At 27.7% G+C, this 25669-nt stretch overlaps 1 protein-coding gene across 3 annotated transcripts in view; it reads left to right on the top strand.

Moving 5' to 3' along the window:
- LOC142328432 (uncharacterized) overlaps positions 1–25669 on the top strand; it is a 628302-nt gene that overhangs the window by 436444 nt on the left and 166189 nt on the right. For all 3 annotated transcript variants that reach the window (XM_075372177.1, XM_075372178.1, XM_075372176.1), the window contains exon 4: positions 24606–24721. In XM_075372177.1, the coding sequence (XP_075228292.1) occupies positions 24606–24721 (116 nt within the window). The remainder of the gene's footprint in view (positions 1–24605; positions 24722–25669) is intronic.

Below are 25669 nucleotides of genomic sequence, written 5' to 3'. Positions count from 1 at the left end.
TTTGCGTTTATAAGTTTTTTTTTTTTTTTTTTGTTAAAACATGCTTTTCTATTTAAACTGAAAATTAAAAAAATTATTGTTTAACGATCGTACTAAAAAGCAAAAAATAATATTTTCAAAAGTAAAGGACTACTAAAAAATTAAGTTTGTCGCATACTTTTAGCATGCAATTCAATTTAATTCGAGGAAAAAAATTATCCAAAGAATGGATTCCCGGTAAACATAAATAAAAAGATAATTTTGTTTTCGACAAAATATTTTTAAAGTTGTCTATTTTCGCAAGACACAATGAAAAGAATGAGGCGTGACCAGTTTTATTTTTCACCTTAACTTTAGTTTATCCTAAGAGATTTACTAGATATTGTATATTGAAGAGATCATTTCCATTTTGCATCAAAACCTTTGTCATATTTAAAGAATTTATGTAGATATTAAATATGAAATTTAAAAAAATCTGATGTGGATAACACATGACTTCCTTGAACGCCTATTAAATTGCATATACACTTTTTTTTTTTTTTTAATTTAAAGTAGATAAAATTTTATTTCATTAATAACTTTTGATATTTTTTTCTTTTTTTTGTTATAATTGAATTATTATTTATTGTAAAAGTTTTTTTACAATTAGAGGTTAATAATTATTAATAAATCAATATATTTAAATTAAAAAAAAGTTAAATAAAAGGAGATGAAATTTGAACCGATGCGCCCTTGTTAGATACAAATATTTCATTAATTAACTCTATAACTCTGGCTATAACTCTGAAACCAATGAAAATAAGCACCATTTATGATATATCGTTGAAAGCTTATTACTGCAGTTACGAAAAAGTCCGAAACCCAAACATTTTGGAATTTGGGCTTTTTTGGACACTTTTGGTTCAGTCAGTTGCAATCAAAAGGGCACAATTTGATGTTATAACAGTCCTAAATCCAAAATTTCAAAAACCTACGGCTAATCGTTTTTGAGTTATGCGATATACATACGTTTATACGTACGTATAAACGTATATACGTACGTCGTCGCGTCGAAGCTAATCAAAAATGCATATTTCCGTTGAAATCTGAAAACCGAAATTTTTCACGATCGCAATACTTCCTTTACTTCGTTCAAGGAAGTAAAAACACAAAAATTAATTGTAGTCGATACAGGACAATAATTTTTTTTAAAAGTGAAGAAAAATTGTCGATCATATTATCAGATATCAATAAGAGGATCTACTCTATAGAAAAAACAATACGGATATGGAAAAACATCTCCTTCAAAACTGTCTTTATACAGATATTAACCGGTTATCCCGTTTCCCAGATGGTTTTTCACTGGTGAAATATTAAAATATATATGTATGTACTATAACATTAACAAACAAAAATCCTTGGTGATATTTCAATATAAACACTTTACGACATTACCAGAAACGTACCTTAAAAGGTTTGTATTTGTGTAAATAAAGTTATAGAAAAATGTTAGGTGTAAATATTTTAAAAAAGTAGATCATAAAAAAAAAATATTGATTAATTCTTTTACTCTTAGATCCTGTGCCGTCATTATTTAGGTAAAAAATAATTTGCATGATTGTTTTTTAATTTTAATTGTTCTTTCCAACAGTTGCTTAATCGGGTTTCATGAACTTCTCTGTTCATTTTTATTCTATGTCAATCACTTATCTTGAACATGTCTTAATTCTACATCCTCCGTCATCTGTTTCTTTTATTATTTTGGCTGTTCCTTTATTGTTTTGCTCTAAACTTCCTTCTAAAACTAGATTCACTAACCTTGGATGCTATCTTTAATATATGGTGGAATTTTTTTTTTTAATTTTCCTACGATAAACTTGTCATTATTTCTATATTATTCTTGTTTAATTTAAAAATAATATTTTTGTTCATAATGAATTCATATTATTATTTTATATCATTTTTATTTACTTGGAAAATACCATTATCATTAGTAAATCGTAATATTCTTTTTTTATTTTTTGTCTTTTTATTGTTCTTAAAATTTTCTTTCATTTTCTTTATTGATTCTTCCATAAACAAAGTAAATGCCAAAAGGTATAAGCTAAATAATAAAGAATTTAATAAAGAGAAAATAAATAAAGTAGAAAAAGACTGTATACTGTTCTATCGATGTTACAAATAGTACTATGATTTTAATATCGATGTTATTTATTATGTTTTTAAGATGAATTTTGATCAAATATTTATAATCAATCTTTATTATAAGCTACGAACGAGTAAGTAATAATAATAATAATAATAATACGTGTTCTTTTTTTTAAATTAAAAATTTGAGTTGGCTGTTAGTTTTATCGATTAAAAAAAAGACAAAATACAGCTTTAAATAAACTTGATCTTCAATCATGAGTTGCCTCATTTTGCTAACTTATGTAGAAGAATATACACGATGCAGTCAAGATAATTTACTTGTAACGTGTCTTGAATTCATATCGCTATATTTCTATTATAAATATATATATATACACCCAAAATTACTATTAATAACTTTCAATAAAATTGACAGAATTGTACAATTTACTGTCGGAATTTCACGTAATTATAGAATGGTGTTTAAAAAAAATACATTATAGGAGTTATTATAATTGTGAGAAATAACAATTGTTATTTTAAACGAGGTATAAATAAACATTTATAGCGTTATAAACTGTAAAATACATCCTATTTGTTGATAAACGATTAATGAACTTTTACCCGTCTAATAAAACTTTTTCCCGAAATTATGTTCAGTTTGCAGCTATTTATTTAGTACTTTATTAATAATAATTATTATTATATGTTTTATATAAATGTATTTATGAATATTATTAACACCATTTCAGTTTTTTCACATTAAAATTTATTTGACTACATGCCAAAGGTTTAATATAGTTAAATATTTTTAATGAGATTTATTTTTATCTATTTATCTTTTTCAAAAAGAAAGAAAAACAAATTAAAATGGTGATGTAATTAACTATATAAATAATAAACAAAATTTTATAAATTTTTTCAGGTTAAGTATAAAGAGTAGAACCTTTAATTCACAATTAAATTTAAGATAAAAAAAATTTTTATTAAATTCATAAACAGAATATACTAATTGATAAAATACATATTCATATAAACTATCTATCGGATTACCATTTTATTTCCCACATAATGGGAAAAAGTAAGGGATTGAATTTTCTTATATAAAAAAATCCCTTTCGGCACGCCGGAAGGTGGAGGTAAATTTCACCGGTGCTAAGTAGGGGATAAAAAATATTTCCACCTTAAAGTTAAGAAAAACTTCAAATTTATTCAATACGACAATGGTTGCATGTGAAAAAAGTTTCATATATTTAGCATTCGACAAGCCCAATCTTCTTATAATTCCAGCACCATTTTGGTCATCCCTTGGCGTAAGGGTTAGTCATATCAAAAATTGTTTCAGATAAAGGTTTTAGGTAATATTTAGAGGACTAACGACTACTTTAAACCAATTCTATACTGTGCCTATTAAGGAAGATATGATTTTTTTTATCTTTAAAACATTATATTTCCATCCCCTGAGCCAATGGTTGGTGATATAAAAAACTTTACTTAGATAAGTTTTAGGCCCTTATCAAAAGATTAGTAGGAATTTTAAACGAATTCAATATTTTACTTAATAAGGAACTTATAGCAATGTTTTGTTTTTTTTTCGAAAAAGCCCCTCCATTTCCACCCCTATCGACCGAGTTTGGCCGTTAACGAAAATCGACCGAGATTTTGGGACGAGTTATTTCTAAGAAACAATTTGAAAGTGATTGGCGCAAAATTACGTGTTCACAAGAAAGTGAAATATATATATAAATTAAATGAACACAATTGAAAGTTTAATAAAACATTAGCAAAATGAACATTACGGAACTTCACAAAATTTAACCTTTCCCTTTTACCCTTTCCCCTTTTCAATATTTTCTTTTTTCCTATTTTCATTTTTATCATATTCCCTTTCCCTTCCCCATTTTTCCTTTCCCCATTACCCCGTTTCCACCCCTTTCTCTTCCCCTGTTTTTCTTTTCTTTATTTCCCTTTCCCTTTTATTTTTTATCCTTCCCCTTTCCAATTCATATTCCAGTATTTCCTTTTCCCCTTTTTTCTTTTTCGATTTTTTCCATTCTCCCTTTTTCCCTTTTCAGATTTTTTCCTTTCTCCCTTTTTCCCCGCGCGTAAATCGGCCCAGAAGTTTTTTAGTCTATAGCGGATACACATATCGGAAACACTGAAATGGAATCGTAAAATATTTAGTATAAAGTGTGTTGCTTTTACGTCCAACAGATAGCGCAGTTTAAAAAAAAAAAAAAAAACATGTTTTTACCTGTCACAGGTGTAACATCTTAGGTATATCGATAGTAGATATACAAAAACACGCGCGTATTCGAATGCAACGTTGTTTCAAAATTTCAGAACAATCAGTGAAGAACTTTTCGGAGATTTAAAATTTTGATCAAATGAACATTTATATTTATATATATATATATATACACACACACACACACACACACACACACACACGGAATGTTCTGCCTGGAACTTCAGAAACTGATTTAGGCCACCACAATGAGCAAAAACGTTCATTTCAACATAAGTCTTGTTTTCCTTCTGGTCGTCATTTTGTAATTTTAACAGAAAAAATTATTTCTCAGGAACGGGTAAACCTAATTTAATTAAATTATAATATTATTAACTTATATTTACTATTATTATTTATTATCAGTAATCTTTATTTTATTTAGTAAATAAAAACAGGCAAAAAATTATCAACTTTCATTACTGTGCATAAACGTAAAACGTACTGCTGGTTTAATTGTCTGCAATAACTCGTTTGTTTGTCAACGAATTTTTAAAAATGAGGTGTCATTTTATTTCAAATAAAGTGCTTAATAAGTTTTGGAATAAGTAAAAATTTTATCAAAAAAAAAATTAGAAAACTATTGAAGATTAAAAAATTAAGATTGCTGCCATTTAGAAATTTTTGAAGTTGACGTTTTCAAAATATTTTATTTTGTAGAATAAGACACTAGTCTTAGATTTGCAAAATTTAATTGAAATATGTTTACCCGTTCCGGAGAAGTAATGTCTATGTTGAAAATCACAAAATGACGTCAAGAAGGAAAACAAAGAAAAGTAGAACTTATGATTAAATTAAAAACTTATTATCTTAAAAGATAATGAACTTTTTTGCTATTTTGGCGTTTTGAATCGGTTTCTGGAGTTCGGCGAATATGTCCTGGAGCACTCTGTATATATATATACACATTACTTCCAACCGGTAACGATAACCAAAGACGTTTTCACTTGAGCCATGCGATTTTAAACACGCACATTTTTTTGTGTAATTTATCCATCTACTTACACAGCTTTTTTAATGCTATAGATTTTAACAAGAATTATTCATAAGATAGATTTAATAAATGAAATTTGTTTACTGGATTTTACTGAATATTTTAGTAGCCTTTAAGAACTGAATTTTTCGTTTAAAATTAAATTAAAATTGATTATCACAGTCTCCACCAAGTATCATCACTACGTAAATTAGTATGGAGATCGGTTTCATTTCTCCATACATAGTCATCAAAAAAGAACATACGTTCCACCAATCATTATCCCAAAATTAAGATTTGGTACTTTCGTATTAGCCCGTCGACCAATAAATTGCAAACTTTTAGTTTATTGTTAATATCACCTGATATAACCATTTATTTATTTTATAAATATAAGTTAAACAAACTTAACCTACGCTCGCTTCGCTTACTTACCTTGATTAATTAACACAGTAATGTTTTGAGTATTTAAATAATAAATTCAGTAATTATTGCAATTATTTATTATTTAAATAATCAAAACATTGTTGTCGAGGTTAGCGAGCGTAGGGTAAGTTTGGTTAATTTATATTTATAATTATAAGTAATGATGCTTGTATTTTTAATGTGTAAAATATGTTAATGACCCCGTAACTTTGAAAATCCTTCAAAGTTACGGGATCATTATGGTTATGTTCGACGGGCTAATACGTAAATTGTATAAATTAAATTTCCACATACCAACAATTTAAAAAGTGTAAATCCTAGTACTTTCAAAGCTGTTACTCCATCTTCAGGGATTTTCTAAAAGATGTTAATTTAAATTCAAATCAATAATCGTTTTTAAATTGTCGGTAATTTTATTGGAAAATTAATTTGTACAATTGTATTAATACCAACGGTGCCAAATGCTTAGTAAATTAAAATACGTAAGTACCTAAGATTTTGTATTGATAATAGAAAATTATAATAAAAAAAACCTTATATTGTTTCATTATTAATTATAATTACAGTAAAACTACTGAAATGACAGAGAAATGAAAGGAATTCTCCCTTTCATCCTGTTGTTTGTTGGTTTTAATCATAATCATCCATGCTACAAAATTTTCGTATCTTATTTATATACATAAAATTCAACCTTATGTGATGAATTAATCTACAAAAAAAAACATATATAAAAAAACCTTTTGCTGGAGGTTCTATAGTATTATGATAATATTTTGGAAGATAATATATTATAGTAATAATAATCTAATGAAAGTAAATTCCGATTAAATCAGTAAACTGCATTCCTTCTAAAGTGATAAAATCAAAAAATTCGTGGAATAGATGTACTAGTTACATCTTGGAAATTGAAGGGTGTGAAGAAAAGATATGCTAAATGATCAAAGCTGCATATAATAAACCGGTTTTCGTATATCACTAAGTTAAACAATGCTGGGTGCAGTTTCATACAATGTTACTGACATTTATTAGTGTGGCTAATGACCATAACAGTCAAAGCTATTTAGAATTTTAAAATAAATACTAATAATTTATAACCAAATAAAAAACAAATCAAATTTTATTCATTCACTGAAATTCAGAACTTATTTAATATTTTTAATTCCAAACAAGTGTTCAGTGAGCGTTCTGAATCATCAAAAGGAACTGTTGTTTTCCTTAATATATACTGTTATAGAATATTTTATTTAGTGCTAGGTTAAGAAAAAATATTTTTTTATTAAAAATAACGATGACCATCTCTTCAGACTAGACTACAGTACGTACTGTATTATGTGTAACTATATAACACGTCGGATATTACTTAACATTTAATAATTTAAATTTCGAGGAAGAGCCTTGCGCAGCTTCTTTTCTTATTTTCTTTTAGTTTCATAATATCATACATAAAATCTAACAGATAATGGTTATTCGGCAATATTGTTATATCTTCCAATCAATCAAACGATTTTCAAAATTCAAACGGGGTGTATGCTAGCGTAATACAAAATCACGATGGAGCCAAACCAGAACAAAGATTAACTGATATTTAGAAATGGCCTTGTTTGCACGACTGACCAAAAAGGAGTGTAATGTATTTAGGGTTTATGTATGTATGTTCCACCGTAACAGCTCAACGGCTGAACCGATTTAGATTATGACCCCGCGTTGGAATTCTTACGTTATCGGGAGTGTCATAGGCTGTCTACCATATATATTTTTAAATAAATTTAAAATATTTGTAAAAAATTATATTATATACAAAATTATCACCCGTCCGCTCTTTAATAGTTTTCTTATAATATTAAAGGGTAATATTTTTTTTTTGGCTTTGTGTTTTTTAATTTTTAATATTTACCTCTTGTAATATTTAAATTTCATGTAAATGCGGAAAATTCTACAGTATCGTCACCTGTTTTTTTTTCTTGTAAATAATACTAATAAAAAGGTAATTCTAAAAAAACCCGGAATATTCTACACCTTTTCCTGGAAGTATAAAGTTTTCGATATTAATTTAATGATACAAATTATTTGTATCAATACATTCTAGCTCACTGGGCTGGTCGTCGCAAATTAGTTATTTAACAGTTGATTTTCGAAGTCGAAGGTAATGAATTCCGAAACCTTTCTTTTTCCTGTTTAGCCTCCGGTAACTACCGTTTAGATAATTCTTCAGAGGATGAATGATGATGATATGTATGAGTGTAAATGAAGTGTAGTCTTGTACATTCTCAGTTCGACCATTCCTGAGATGTGTGGTTAATTGAAACCCAACCACCAAAGAACACCGGTATCCACGATCTAGTATTCAAATCCATGTAAAAATAACTGGCTTAATTCCGAAACCTATTTAAAGCTAATTGTATTTTTATTTCAGGAGATATAAATTATTGTAACCCACCGGGTTAGACTAGTGGTGAACTCGTCAGCGCAAATCAGCTGATTTCGAAGACGAGAGTTCTAATGTTCAAATCCTAGAAAAGGCAGTTTACTTTTATACGGATTTGAATATTAGATCCTGGATACCTGTGTTCCTTGTTGGTTGGGTTTCAATTAACCGCACATCTCAGGAACGGTTGTCATGAGACTGTACAAGGCTACACTTCATTTACATTCATACATATCATCCTCAGAAGTAATACCTTACAGAGGTTCTAAAGGCTAAACAAAAAAGGAAAGAGTATCTTCATCTTATCTGGCTTACAAGCAAAAGATTTAATGTTCTTTTGGAGAAAATTACGTCTTTAATTGTAAAGTTAAGTAAAGAACTTTAGTAAAGAGCTGAGAAATGTTATTATTTATATAAACAAAACAATTAGTCCATCCAAGTTCGGGACAATTCCTTCCTTAAGCACAATAAAAGTTAGTTATTCAAAATAAAGCTGTTGGCTTCATTTTCATTATCAATTTAAAATGTAGCAGTCATATTTCTATTATAAGAAGCAGAAGACAATGAAAATTGAAGAAACAAAGTAAAAAAAACGATTGTGTTAACCCACCGGTTGGTCTAGGACACGTTATCGCAAATCAGCTGATTTCGAAGTCGAGAATTCTATGGTTTAAATCCTAGTAAAAACAGTTAATTTTATACGAATTTGAATACTAGATTCTGAATACCGGTGTTCTTTGTTGGTTGGGATTCAATTAACCACATATCTCAGGAATCGTCGACCTTAGATTGTACAAGACTACACTTCATTTACAATTATGCATATCATCCTCATTCATCCTCTGAAGTAATACTTTACGGTGTTTCCGGAGGCTAAACTGATAAAAGAGAGAGGCAAAAGGTGGGGCAGTTCCTTATTTCTTTTTTTGTGCAATGATAAACCTATCAATTCCGTGATCTATATTTTATCATTATGTACCAATTTAAACTTTTAAAGAGGGAATAGTTACAAATATGATTTCGGTCGTAAATTCAAATTTTTCTGTAATAAAAAATAAACAAACAACCAAATTGGATGATATTGTTATAATTTTTTTTGTGAAATATTATGTCATAGACGGAATACCTGTAGAATTACTGCGCAGTGCAGGTGAGGAAGCGATTGATAGATTATACAAACTGGTGTGTAATATTTATGAAAAAGGGGAATTTCCGTCAGACTTCAAAAAAAGTGTTATAGTTATGATACCAAAGAAAGCAGGGGCAGAAAAATGTGAAGAATATAGAACAATTAGTTTAACTAGTCATGCATCAAAAATCTTAACTAGAATTTTATACAGAAGAATTGAGAGGAGAGTGGAAGAAGTGTTAGGAGAAGACCAATTTGGTTTCAGGAAAAGTATAGGGACAAGGGAAGCAATTTTAGGCCTCAGATTAATAGTAGAAGAAAGATTAAAGAAAAACAAACCAACATACTTGGCGTTTATAGATCTAGAAAAGGCTTTCGATAACATAGATTGGAATAAAATGTTCAGCATTTTAAAAAAATTAGGGTTCAAATACAGAGATAGAAGAACAATTGCTAACATGTACAGGAACCAAACAGCAACAATAACAATTGAAGAACATAAGAAAGAAGCCCTAATAAGAAAGGGAGTCCGACAAGGATGTTCCCTATCTCCGTTACTTTTTAATCTTTACATGGAACTAGCAGTTAATGATGTTAAAGAACAATTTAGATTCGGAGTAACAGTACAAGGTGAAAAGATAAAGATGCTACGATTTGCTGATGATATAGTAATTCTAGCCGAGAGTAAAAAGGATTTAGAAGAAACAATGAACGGCATAGATGAAGTCCTACGCAAGAACTATCGCATGAAAATAAACAAGAACAAAACAAAAGTAATGAAATGTAGTAGAAATAACAAAGATGGACCACTGAATGTGAAAATAGGAGGAGAAAAGATTATGGAGGTAGAAGAATTTTGTTATTTGGGAAGTAAAATTACTAAAGATGGACGAAGCAGGAGCGATATAAAATGCCGAATAGCACAAGCTAAACGAGCCTTCAGTAAGAAATATAATTTGTTTACATCAAAAATGAATTTAAATGTCAGGAAAAGATTTTTGAAAGTGTATGTTTGGAGTGTCGCTTTATATGGAAGTGAAACTTGGACAATCGGAGTATCTGAGAAGAAAAGATTAGAAGCTTTTGAAATGTTGTGCTATAGGAGAATGTTAAAAATCAGATGGGTGGATAAAGTGACAAATGAAGAGGTATTGCGGCAAATAGATGAAGAAAGAAGCATTTGGGAAAATATAGTTAAAAGAAGAGACAGACTTATAGGCCACATACTAAGGCATCCTGGAATAGTAGCTTTAATATTGGAAGGACAGGTAGAAGGGAAAAATTGTGTAGGCAGGCCACGCTTGGAGTATGTAAAACAAATTGTTAGGGATGTAGGATGTAGAGGGTATACTGAAATGAAACGACTAGCACTAGATAGGGAATCTTGGAGAGCTGCATCAAACCAGTCAAATGACTGAAGACAAAAAAAAAAAAAAAAAAATATGTCATTATATCAAGTTTGGTAATTTATGAGGTTTCATTCATACATGCTGTAGTACTCGGGTCACAGTTTTAAATCATGATGCTGTTTATTAATTAAAATTTTCTCTCATATTTTAAGGTGTTTTTAACACTCTCATATTAGTTTTGTCATATATGTAAAGATCAAACTGGTATAAAACTGAGTTTCAAGTTTTAAAGCCCTCAAAAAAAACAAAGAGTATTAATAAGAAGTATTTATTTATACGACAATCAATAATATATTTAACTGTGTAGGTTTTTCTTTTGTTCTATCTCTAAAACTAACTTAATTTGACTTCTAAAATTTGAACGTTTCGTATGACTGATTTGATTGGAAAGTTTAACTGAGATAATCAATAATCAATGTAGGAAGAGAAGGATAGCCGATCAAGTTCATTGTACGTAATGTAGGTAGTAAATTATGATCACGGTGAAAAAATAATTTACTATGAATTATAATAAATTATACAATAAAATAAATGGTTTAGAGAGAAAATTTTAAATTATTTAAAGTATGATTAATATGATAACCGTATTTATCAATCAATTTCTTCTGTGATCTAAAACAAATTACCCTATTTAAGGATGTTACACAAATATCATGATATCGTTGCCGTATCAGCTTGATTTGCACAATACTGTTATCCTTAATTAATATCAAAAAACTTTCCTGAAAAGTTTTAATTTCATTCTGCAGATTTCTTTTCTTTCTTTATTTCCGTCATTCCTATTTCTTTTGTTTCTCTTATACTACTTTTGTCGTTATTCTTTACCCTATTCCTTATTTTCCATCGTTTTTCAACGAACGAAAGTACTAGATGTGCGAGTATACTTTTGTCTCTGATTTTAATTTTAATCTCGGATTCAGATTAAGCATAATTATAAAAATATATGAATGGACGCGATCGGCTGTCAGTTCACCTCAAAATGGACCACCAAAATTTAAATTTTGTAATCACTACGCAATAACGGTGTAAACTAAAAAAAAGAAAAAACGCTGTTTTCAAGAAAGTCTGGCAAAAGATTTTGACTGGATTTCAGCTCTTCTAATTAAAAAAAGGTGATAATTTATAAGTAAATGGATCATTTTTTGTAATGAGTAACGGTTAATTTTATTTTTCCATTATAAACTAATTTTGTTATAGTAATTGTGATTATGAATTGGAATTATTCGAATGTTATTATTATGTATTAAAAATAATTAGGTAATTCTAATTGCGGTGTACTAGTTTTGTTTTAATTTATCATATTGATCAGATAATCTTTTGCTACTGATACTAATCTTATTGGAAAGAGCTTATATTTTTACTTAATGCAGTAATTAATTTGTCGTTTTTGTTTTTTTTTTTTAATTTTTGCCTATTTTAGCAAATGTTACTTTAGGTTAGTGAATTATTTTCATTATTTTATTTGATATCTTTGTTTAAGTTTTTTTTTTTTCTTAATGTTTAGTCTTTTTTTTTGACTCCGTAGTTAATTTTTTTTTTTGAGATGTATCACTTTGCCCTATGAGAATGGAGATGTTTAGCGTAGGAATGCCACGCCTGATCGGGATTCAAACCCAGAATCTCTGGATGAAAGGGTTAGACGCTACCACTTCGCCCCAGAGATCAGAAAAATTTATTTTTATTTTTTTATTGATTGTAATACGCAACTTTTTAAGAACGGGATTTCTGTATGCCAGAGAATATTCAATAATTAAAAATAACATCGTTATTTTAAAAATTTTAACATTTTACGATAAAATTTCTGTATGTACGACTTTTATCTTATGGGAACCACCATTGTTATTTAATTACAGTTAATTAGATAATTATAAAAAAAAATGTTATTTTTATTAAATCACACATTTGCACACTCTGTTCTAGATAATACAACTATGCATAGTATTTTTTTTTTTTTAATTTCAATTAAAAATTTCACTACATACAATTTTTATGTGTTATTCTTTATATTATTTCCCATTATTTTTTTAATTGTTTAAGTAGTAAAATATTTAAAATAACACATTTTCTTTTCTCTTATAAAACAATATAAAATGTTAATTTTAAGATTTTTTTATTTTTAGAGTAATGAAAACATATTTGCATCAAAGGTCAAAAAAGGTCTAAAACGTGAATAAAACAAAGACTATATCAAGTTTTTATTATTATTTATTGATACGTATTATTAGTACATTATCCCAATGTAACCTCACCGAACAAATAGTAATCTCTGTCATTATTTAACTGGTTACAATCTTTTAATCTAGAAATACTTTGTTTTCTTTTAAATTTTATATTATTTCTCTCCAATATAATTAATCTTTACCTTAAGAAATTATCTTATTAGTATTATTATTATTATTACTATTAGAATAATAATAATAGTTTTATTATACTTCATTATATCTAATATACGTACGCATCTGTTATCTTCGGGATATATCAGTAATTATTTCATATTCCATTATTGTTTTTACTAGAAAATTAGTTTGCTAGTTTATTCTTGGTTTTATGTTTTCGTAAACTTCCTCATCTGTACACTACTGTTTACTATTAATAATATCTTGATACTAAATACAATACTATCCTTAAAATGTTATTTTAAGGATATATTTTTAAGTATTATTTTACACAAGATTGTAAAAAATTGTACTCAGAATGCAGATTCTATTTTAATGTTTTTTCTTATACTTTTTAAATTTTATACAATTAATTTTTAAATATTAACTTTTTTATATTTATTTTATATGCTATATTAAAATATAAACATTATAACAATAAAAAAACGTGGTGGTATAGTGGAAGTACTTTCATGTAATTCATTAGTCCTGATTTTTTATACCTCTGGAAACTATGCTAATGGAATTGTTAATCTAATAAGATTATTTTCTACACCAGCAAAAATCTTTTATAATTAATCTACGATCGACAATACAATCGTTTGATAATGAATGCTTTATCATTTTTACTTTTTTATTTCAATTATTTTGTTATGTTGTGTTAGTACGACGTAAGCGAGTACAGCTGTTAACAGTATTACTAGTATAATCTTTTAACAGTTAGTTATTAATAAAGAAAAAATATCCGTAACTTAATAGATTAAACCCTGTTAATTTTGTGTTATTCTATTTAAAATTCGTTAAAAATCAAAACGTTGTTTAAATTTATTAAAGAGAAAAAAAATGGGAATACCCGAATTTTCATACCCTTGTTCAAAAATTCTTTAAACCAATAAAAAACCATAAAAGCTTTGTTTCTTCGTTATTACTGAAGATGTAAATGAGGCTTTTCTTGCTGTTTAGACGAATTCATAGTAAAATAATTTATAAAAATACCCAAATTGTAATGATATATTGTATTTAACAGTTATAGGAAAAAATTAACGTCAATAAATTACTCAAACAGTTTTAAAGTTTTTTACTATGCCCAAAATCTTTAATGTGATATTTAAACCAAATAATTAAATTGTACACTATTTATAAATATCAAAATTTTATAACGTGTGAAATCTTATAGCATTACAATGGATTAAAATTTTGTTGCGTTACGTTATTAATTCATCATTAATATTTTAATTTGCAGTAATCAATTCTGTTCAGTTTTGTTCTATTTCATATATATTGAACATCCGTAAAATGAACAACATCTACATAATTAAGAATATGTAAAAAAATCTAATGTGGACAGCACATGACTTCCTTGTACGCCTATTAAATTAAATATAAACATATCTGAAAGTACATAAAATTTTATTTCACTAATAACTTCTGAATTTTTTCTAATAACTTCTGAATTTTTTCATATTTTTTTTTATTGATATTATTGAATTATTCTTTATCGTAAAAATATTTTTACAATCAGAGGTTAATAATTTATTAATAAATCAATAATTTAAATTTTAAAAAAAAGTTAAAAAAAGAAAGGAAATGAGGTCAGATTTGAATCGATTTGCCTTTCCGTTGTAAGATCGAAATATTTCATTAATTAAAATTTTATTTGGCTGTAACTCTGGAACCAATGAAAATAAGTAACACTTAAGATACATCGTTGAAAAGCTCTCAATGAGGAATTATTACTGCAGTTAAAAATAAATAAAAAAATTGGATTTTGGGCTTTTTTGGAAACCTTTGGTCCAGTCTAGGGAAGGTGCACAACTAGATGTTACAACAGTTCTAAATCCAAAATTTCAACATTCTAAGGCAAATTGAGTCATACGAGATACATAGATAAATACGAACAGACGTCACGCCGAAACTAGTCAAAATGGATTCAGGGATGGTCAAAATGGATATTTCCGTTGAAATCTGAAAACCGAAATTTTTCAGGATTACAACACTTCCTTTCAAGGAAGTAAAAATGATCATCTTCAAAAATATCTAAAGAAATAGATAAAGTTATTAAAGAAAAACTTGTAAATAAAATATTCAATAAAAATTCTAAAGTTCAAGTATAATTTTAAAGTTATCTTAAGGTATAGGATTAAATTTTAATTATTTTACAATGCCTCATCTTAAATACATGTTTAATGAAGAATGATATTATTTGGTCAGTATGAGCCACATATATTTTTATTTGTACATGTGTGTTGGATATATGGTATAATAAGCGCACAAAAAATTCGCTGAAGTAATAGTGCATGTTAAATTATTGTAAATTGTATTCAAGCTATATGAATATTAAATTTTAACTAACTTTTATAACTTTGTTTAGTTATAACTTTTATTTAACTGTGAAAGCTAGGTAATATTTACTTGTGAAAGCTTTAAAGAAGGTAATTGATTTTTTATTTTTACTTGCCTCCATAATCTCCTCTAAGTTATTCTTGATTTTGTTCTCCTGATCCTTATTGTTATTTTTTTTCTTTTACTGGTGTCGCTTATGATTAACATTCTCTTTCTGCCTAATTTTTTTTCTTCTTTTTTTTTTTAATTGACCTCCTCTGGACCGTTTGAACAAATTTTATTTTTCCTTTTAGTCTTTAATGTTCTGCCATCTCTGTCATCATCTCCTTAATCTTTCTCTTTGTTCCTTTGTGATTATCCTGTTGTTGTTTCCTTCTCCTCTTGAGCCCCTTTAAATTTTTAAACTCGTGTACGTTTTTATTAAAAATTCTTCTGTCTAAAATTGTTTGGCTTATTCCGTTCTCTTGGAAATTCTTTCCTATGTCTAGAAACCTTTTACATTTAAGATTATCAAAGAAATCTGAAATTTTTCTTGTTATTTTTTCTTCATTCATTTTTTTTAAATGACCGTACAACATTATTCTTTATTTTTTAATTGTATCGAATATTTTTTTTAATTTTCTATTTATTTATTCGTTTGATATTAATTTTTTTTATTATTTTCACATTTCGGGCCTAATTCTTATGAATATTTTTTTCCTTTTTCAAAAACTTTTCTAGTCATCCTTGATTATTTGCTGTTACATTTTTTGCTGCGTAAAGACTTTCAGGTTTTAAATCGTGTTATAATGTCTGAATTTCGCTTTGTCAGAAGTCATTTTTTTTTTATTATAAAAATTTTGGTTAGTGGGAAAACAATTTCCATTTTATTTGCCTGTACCAAAATACATTTTTCTAGTCTATATTTCTGGGTTACTTCAACTAAATATTTAAATTTTAAAATGAATTTAATTTTCCCGAATTTTGTTTCTTTTTTCTTTGTACAATTTTTTCTCCTTTTGCTCCAACAATTTTTCCTAACCTTTTTTGTTTTACTTTTTCTTTCATCTTCTTTAGTTTCTATTTTCCTCTATTTTCTTTCTTTCTTCCCATGTATTACTATCAAATATTCACATTTTTAACTTCTTTTTATTGTCTTTTTTCTACACCTTTTTTTACTTTCCTCTAATCGTCTTTGTCTTTTCTTTTTCCCTCACTTCGGAAAATTAAACCCTCCTTCTTCTCTTACTTGAAGTAATCAAGATTTTCACCCAGTTTTTCTACAAATAATAATAATAAAAAATATGTGAATTATTTTACTGAAAAATGTGTTTACTCCTAAAAAATAAGGAAGAATAAAATTTTATAATCTTCAGTAACATATAAAAAGAAAGATAAGAATTGTTTTTGTTTTCTCTCACTAACATAGGCTACAGTGGAGATCTACATCGTCTAAAATTACTAAATTTGTTTCTTTACATCGTACATTAATAGCTTTATCTGTAATTTTATTTTAGAAACTTGTATTTTGTATATTCTTATAATAAATGAGATGAAATAACGATTATGCTATTAAGTATTACTATTAATAAATTACTATATTAAACTGACCTTAAACGGAAGTGTCAAGTGAGTTTTGCCAGACGGCACGTGGATTTCAGAGACACGTGTTTCAATAAATGTCTCCGATACTATGGGGGTCTTAACACCCACGACATTTATAAACTTGTCACAGGTTATAATGTTATAAACTCTTCTGCAATTTTCTCCCACGTTTTAAAGAAATGTTAGACATTCTTTATATTTAAATAAACAAGAATATATGATGTACAAATGTATATAATTTTTATGTAAGATTTTAATAATTTACTCTAGCTTTATGGTGACATTATAGTAAACAAACGTTTTTCATAAGATTTAACCATTATGTTGTTGCTAAATAAATTGCTGTAAAATTTTGTTGTTTCATATTATTGTATTATTTTAGTAATCCAAATTATTAAAAAAAATTCAGTTCCAGATAATAAAATTTCAGGGCAACTAATTTCTAAAAGAAAAATTGACCCTAAATTAGATATTCAGATTCAATTTATTCGTTGCTTATGATGGTACATTATTGTTCTTTTATAAAATGTAATCCTTATAATGGTTTTAATTTTTATGTTTTAGTAACTGAATTTTATTTAAAAAATGTAATAATTATTGTTTATTGAATTTTTTTCTCCCTGCATCCCTGGACCAGACATCCAATTAAGTATACTCGGCCCAGGGCCGTGTCCTTCCGACTCTAAGGTCTCCCCATCCACCGGCTTAACATCCGGCATGACAGGTCAACCCCCCCCCCCCCGGTTCTGGATGTTTTGTGCCTGCCTCTAATCCCCGGCGGGGGAAACAGGGCCCGGCTATGACGTTCCCCCCCCCCACCAGGAACCGGGTCTAGGTCATTATGCCCTGCCTCAAACCAAAGGTGCCAGCACCAAGGGCGCAAGCACCCCCAGAAAACCAACACCCTCGGCCGGGTCTCGGTCTTAACTAAACCCCTCGCGAAGGCTTTCCCATGGAGTCCCCGTCCCCTCACAGGAACCCGTACACTTAAGCATACGGGTCCTCCGAGACGGGGCTGTCCATCCTTCCCTACACTTAGCACTCTAGTAACCCCGGCGTCGATATTCCTCTATCTTCGTACGGAGAACTGTTCTTGCGAAGTTTGCGAACCATTTCCAGTTATTTTCAGAGGCCAACATCCACTCCACAAGATTTCCCGTCACAATGCGTTCATCTACTAATCGTTGGCGGTGTTGCGCCCATATATGTCACTCGAACAGCGTATGTTAGGCGTAATCTACGCCCTGACAATATTCACAAACAGGCGACTCCTTCTTATAAATTCTATTCAGGTAGGTACTGAAATAGCCATGGCCAGACATTAATTGGGTTATATGGTAATCCATATCACCGTGACGCCGGTCCAGCCAGTTATCTAATTCATGTATTATTCGCCTGTTCCACTCTGCTACTAATGACTCGGTCCAGACCGTCTTCCACTCATTCCTGACCACCTCTTCTGCTTCAATTTTATTATGACCAGCCACCCTTAGCCTCCTACCTTTGACTTGTAGGTCAATTGGCGGAACTGATGCCAAAACGCATAACGCGTTGTACGACATTGTACGGTAACCTGCCACTACACCTAATAGCGCCACCCGATGCATACTTCTCAGTTTTTGTCTGTTTCTTTGTATATTTACGGCATCAGCCCACATTGATGCCGCGTATAGTACAGACGACACCATCGCAGACTTGATGAGCCTCCTTCTTGACGTTCTAGGTACTGTGTGTCCAGCAAACAGCCCCCTGATCGCTTTTACTGTCGACGTAGCGCTCTTTTATGAAACTTTTTTTAGTTTATTTAAAATTTAGATATTGTTATAAAATTTCATCATAATTCATACCCACCCTAAAAAATAAATCTTAGGAAATTATTTTTCCCCTATGTAATAATGAATAACCTATTCCAGAAAAATATAACAGCTTTCATGACACCATTTTTTTTTTTTTTTTTTTTTAATTAACTTCTGTGTATAATTTTCTGAGTTAACATTACTAGTTTTATTTTAATATTATTTCATTATATTTGTTTCTTTTTCATTGTCTTATTGGTTTATATTAAAATAAACAAATATATTTTAGATAATTTTAAAATTACGAGTATAAATCTGAGAAAAATATTTATTTGTATGTATATATAATAACACTATTGAAAGCCAAATTTTATAATCGTTTGCATGTAATACTTCCATTCTTTATCTTCTAGTAATGCTTCTAAATTCCATCATAATACTGTAATTTTCAAATATTTTCTTGACTTTTCTTTCAGTCTCCTTCTTTAGGAAAGCTTAATTTTTTAGTAGTTGTACAGCATGAAATATGGATTCATACAAGAATATAGGTTTTTTGTTCTTTTTCAACCTAAAAAAAAAAAAATTATATGTATGTATATGTGTATATATATATATATATATATATGTGTGTGTGTGTGTGTGTGTGTGTGTGTGTGTGTGTGTGTGTGTGTGTGTGTGTGTGTGTGTGTGTGTGTGTGTGTGTGTATTATATATATGTTTAAATTCAGCCAAGTATACACAGATGTTCCAATCCATAATATTTCTTTAATTACCTAATAATAATTCAAAATTTGGTCCAAATTACATTTCATCGGTGTTTATAAAATAAGAACAAAAAAGAGAGTATTAAATTTGTACATTGCCAGTTATTTTATGTTCAAAAACATTAGTAAATTATACAGTTTTATAAGGAAACTTCTTAATTATTCTCCTTAATCCTTTTATTTTATACATAATCAAATTGTTTTACTTAATAAGATTTCTTAACAATAAAGGTAATTTTTATACAGTATATTAATTAATTAAGAAAGGAATTATAATATTTTTTGAATACTTTTAATTTTCTAGCTTTTATTAAACATATGCTATGCAAATTTTACACTGAACACATAAATGCTTATTTGTTCTATAAACTTTATGTGTTCCATGTATAAGGAGAACACTTTATCATCTAGTGACATCATTAAAACGTAATTGGCAATTAAGGTAATCGGATTTTTAGATAATAGAAAATATCATATTATACACTAAATATATTTAACACCATTAAAAAAATTAATTTACACAAAATTATGTAAGTTTTTTCCATATTATTATTCTGGGATATGATTATTATTTATTCTTTGAATTAAAAACTAAATAATATAGTAACAAATCCATTTGAAAAAAAAAATGAAACTATTCTTTTTTTTAAACGATAAATCATTGTTTTATATTGTTCGTTATTATTTTTAAGTATTACAAAGGTTAAATAAATATAGAATTGAATATTTACTTACGCTCTCTCTCTCTCTCTCTCTCTCTATATATATATATATATATATAGAGAGAGAGAGAGAGAGAGATGTATATATATATATATATATATATATATATATATAATTTGGATAATAAATAATTAATAACGTATTCATAACTTCCTGACAAGTAATGTTGCAAAAAATATATTGAATTATATAGATATAATATGAAATATGTATGAGGGTTTTATTTCAATGCAAAATATATTTACATATATATATAATACTTTTAAAATATAGCTATATTAGTACTTTATTTGTTAAAATTTAATGACGTTATAAAAATCAAATTTTCATACTTTTTTACGCGGAATTTTTGTTATAATGTGTTGTATTAATATCTAATTTAAAAAAAATATATATGTACATGCATAAAATTGTTAAATTTAATCATTTTTTTTTCAAATAATTATACGTTTAAAAATTGAATAATGGTTACAATAACATCAGCCGGTATGTAATTTAACAGTTTTCAATAACAGGTCGTGACACTAAAATCCCTTCCGTACAACTTAAAATTGACCCGCCTTTTTTCAGGTTGGCCAACCTAAAATTAATTTTTTTTAATATTTTAATATATTTTATATAAAAATATAGTAATTTAATAGTGTCTATTTTTATTTTTTAGTGTTATAAATTATAATATCGTTTACATAATTATTATATTTTATGATTTTTTTCTTTTATTTTTATTACATGGTGTATTATTTATTTATTTTTCCCTTGTTATTTTAAAACTTTAATATACATTAATCAGGTACTGTAACATTGACCTGTGGAAGAAATTTGATAATCTATTATTTATTATGTAGCCTATATTTACTACTTAATTATTATTATTGTTTTATTTGTTTCAGTACCATTCGTACTTTACTTAACAATTTCTGTTTTTTTTTTGTTTTTTTTTTGTAATGTTATGATATGTAATTATGTTTAAATTTTATATTTATCTGGATAAAGTAAAAATTAATAAATAAATAACTATTTTTCTAACACATTATTTGTCTTTAATAATTTATATTTAAAAATGTATTAATACATACAAGGAATATTTATTTTTCCCAGCAGTTTATCATAATCTTTTATATAAAAGAAATAATTGGTAGAAACAGTAAAAAGTTTTAGTTAACTTATAAAAATTAAAAAAAAAAAAAATATTTTTTTATTGCATACAAAGTGTTGTCATGCAAGATAATGTAGAATCTTACTAAAAATCGGTAAGACTATTTTGTTGTAAATAAAAAAAAATAATAATAGCATTCCTTTTCTTAATTAAAACACACATTAAGTGTTTAAACTAAAAATTACTTTGCAACTCCCAGAATTTAAATAAAGTTTTTTTTCTATATTTTTGTAACAGATTAAAAATATAAACGAAAATAGTTGAAAGGAAAAACAAATATAAGGAAAATTAAAATTAAGAAATATATAAAAAGAAAAGAAAAAATTCTTACGCAGTTCTGCGCAAGACTGATTTTTCGTTTTCAACGCCCTCACTATTTCGTAGTCAGAAACATACTGATTTTAAAAGTACAACGCATTACATACGTTCAATTAACTAGTAGACCCTACGCACAGATACAAAATTTAAACTCGCTCATTACTGTGACTCGCTGCGTAAAAACGTATAAAAAATACACCAATAAAAGACAACATAACCTTTAATTGAGGTTATGTTGTCTGCTGTCAAATTTTTTTTTATGAGATGACGCTCGGTCATCAACTGCTTTGATCATTTTGCCCTACGAGAATGAAAATTTGCTGCTTATAAAAAGTGCCATGCCTGACTGGCATTTGAACCCAGTTCCTCCGAGTGAAAGGCACAGATCCAATCACTCCGCCACGAAGATCGGAAAACTGAAGAACGATTCGACCAATCTTAGTCAAATTTTTCACATACACAACTTGAGATACACTATTACAGCATATCGAAATTTCAATGAAATTAAGTAGTTAAAAAATTTTAGAAGTAAATCTTATTGGTATTTTCGTACTCCTTACACGTCAAAAAAGAAAATTCAATTTCATCTCCCAGTCCCACCGTGTGACCGAAAGTAATACCATACTTTTGTAATAACATCAACATATAGAAGTAATTAAATATTAGGTATTTAATAACAGTCAATATTAACAAAAAAAATTCTACGAAAACGCTATTACACATATAAACGCACATTCGTTCATATTATATATTTATAGTTCATATATATATATAAATGAATTTTTGTTTGTTTGTCCCGTATGCATTTCTATACCATTCATCCGATTGCGATGAAATTTTCGTGAGTTGGGCGCACGCTCGTGAAGGTTTCTGAATTAGTTTGGACCCGCTAGGTCGCGCTGAGGTCGAGATATTTCGAAAAATTGTATTTATGGTCTGATTTGGCTCATATTCAGAATATGTGTTACTTACATGGAAAGAAATACCTCTGCAAAAAGTGGATCCGCTAGATGGCGCTAGGGTTGAGATATTTACGAAATAAAGAAACTTTATTCTTTTAAATATAAAAGGCGATGTTCGTATGTGTGTCCGCAATAGACTAATAAACTACTGGACCGATTTACGCGCGGGTTTTTTCCAAAATGGTCCTCGTTGTCCAGAGAAGGTTTAAAGCTATTGAAATCCTCGATCTGACCAGTAGAAAGAAAATTAGGGGTATTTTGATTCGATTACTGTGTTTAGAGAGTAGTTTGAATTAAATCCGGTAGGTAGTGCTGTTTGGACAATTGGATTTATTTACTTTCTGACTTTTATAAAGGGAAAGGTTAAATTTTGTAATGCTCCATAATGTTCACTTTTTTAATGTTATCAAACTTTCAACTATGTTCATTTAATCTATATATATATATATATATATAGATTAAATATTGTGTGTATATATATATATATATATATATATATACACAAATCTAGCAATAGCGAAGCATTACCGGGTCTGCTAGTATATATATTGGGTTTTTAACCTTATACAGAAAATATATTTAATTTACTTAATAAAATAAATTAACACTAGAATTAAAAAACACGTAAAAAAATTATGTTTTACAATACCTAAATTTTTTGGATTTACAATTAACGAAGATGGTGAAGTCCGTTCTGATACTCATTATCCCAAATAATATTTATAAATTATTACGAAGACTTTCGATCTTTGCATCAACTGTAATTTTGTTTGATTCTTTTTCCGAACTATCATCATAATTGCTTGATGTTTTACGTAATTTGAAAATTATAAGTTCGAGGAGCTTGTTTATTAGTTTTATTTATTTATTTTTTTTTTTAAATATCAGAGCAAAGTTTGACGAATAAAGTTGTCCAAAAATATTCTACCTCTTAATAAAAATTATTAATAAATTTCTACAACAACAATTTTTACTTAGTTTTCCTACATATTTTGCCAGGCTTTTTGTTGAGCACTTTGAAAATTTTGTGTTGTTTAAAACTTAGTTACAGTCCACATTTTGATATGATTTCTTTTTAACAAACTTCGATATTCTTACGTTTATATTTAATTTTTGTGGACTTTTTTCATATAATTTTACTCAGAATCAAATTTTATACAAATATTGTGTAAAGCTGTTACATGTTTATTATCCATTTAAGAAAGTTATTTTATGCCAAACATAACTAAAAAAAAAACTAAAATGTCATGTTAAAATGTCATGTTTTCGACCCCCATTCTTCTGTCTTTTACCCACACATTTCTCAAAAATTATTAAAAACGTAGTTCTCGGACCTATTTATTTCAATTTTTCAGGTAAGATTTCTTAATAAAAACACAAAATTTATCACTTAATTTTGGTTCCATGAATTTATGGTTCGGCTTAATTTTACCGAAGGTGCAGAAATCTGTGCGAAATCTTTCGCCAGCTGACACTCGCTAACGAAGCGTTTCCAAACCTATGTTCATAAGAAATATCTTTATAATTTCTCCAGTACATCATGTCTTGAAAGTTTGTTATTTTTTTTTTTTAGTTAGAAAATGTTGCAAAATATACATACAATTTTCAAAATTAGTTAGTAAAAATTTTTTTATTTATTCTTTTTTAAATGGGCTGTTTTTTCTTTCCATAATGTTTTTATGTATTTTAGTAACAAGGGTTTTTAATGTATATATTTTTAATTTAAAGAAAAATATTAAAAATTTTATTTATTAGTCTATATAAAAATAAAATTTGCTTTTCATATCTTTTGTTGTAAAGGATTATTAATGAATTTTTTTTTCTAATTATCTTTCTGTTATTTTCAGCTTTGGACACGAGCAATGTGACGGTTAAGAAGCAGGTCTTTGAACTTTTGTCTGCCCTCTGTGTCTATAACGCCGAAGGATATGCCCGGGCATTGGACGCATTGGAACATTATAAGGTAAATCTTCCTTCCATATATATAAAACTAAAAAAAATTGTTTATTTATAGATTCAGAATGCTTTTTTTTATTTCGATTCTATTTTATGTATTTATTTACCTTTTATTATAAAATCTGTTTAATGTTTTGAATATAAAATAAGTTGTTTCTTTAAAGAAACAACTATGATATTTTTAAAAAAATTATTCTTAAGTTTGTTAGTTCGAGTAAACATTTTGTGTTTGTGTTTGTGTGTGTGTGTGTGTGTGTGTGTGTGTTTGTGTGTGTGTGTGTGTGTGTGTGTGTGTGTGTGTGTGTGTGTGTGTGTGTGTGTGTGTGTGTGTGTGTGTGTGTGTGTGTGTGTGTGTGTTTAATCCCATTAGATTTTAGATGAGACGATAAAAATTAAATCATTCAATGGGATTTTCATTTAACTTATCTGAGGTAACCTTATTTTGTTTTTATATTTTAGTTTATAATTTTTTAGCATTATTATTACTATTGGCGATAATGTTTGTAGTTTAGAGCTGAAGTGGCTGTTGTTAATAACTAACTGCTAATGGATCAGCATTTTTTTTTCATTAGGCAAATACTACTAGATAACAATCAAATGTCTTAAACCCAATAATATTGGCATTTATTTTTAGTTTTTGAATTTACATTATATTTATATTTATATATATATTTAAAGTTTTTTTAAACATGGATGGCTGTTACGTATTGATGCTTTGCACATCATCGATACATAGATTTTTTATCATACAACACAGTCCATTAATGAAGATATAAAAATTCAACATCGCGAAACTATGACCACACAAAAACTAAACATTAATTTTTTTTCAGTAAAAATTGGCGAAAAAATTAGCCATTTTGAAGCCTTATTTTATCCATGTTATCGGTATAATTTTTTTATTTTCCCTGCATTCTTTTTTTTTTGTTTTATCAATAAACTAATTCCTAGCGAT

The sequence above is a fragment of the Lycorma delicatula genome, chromosome 7 (assembly GCF_047948215.1).
Source record: "Lycorma delicatula isolate Av1 chromosome 7, ASM4794821v1, whole genome shotgun sequence".
Lineage (NCBI taxonomy): Eukaryota > Metazoa > Arthropoda > Insecta > Hemiptera > Fulgoridae > Lycorma > Lycorma delicatula.
This window is presented reverse-complemented; position numbering and strand designations above follow the sequence as displayed.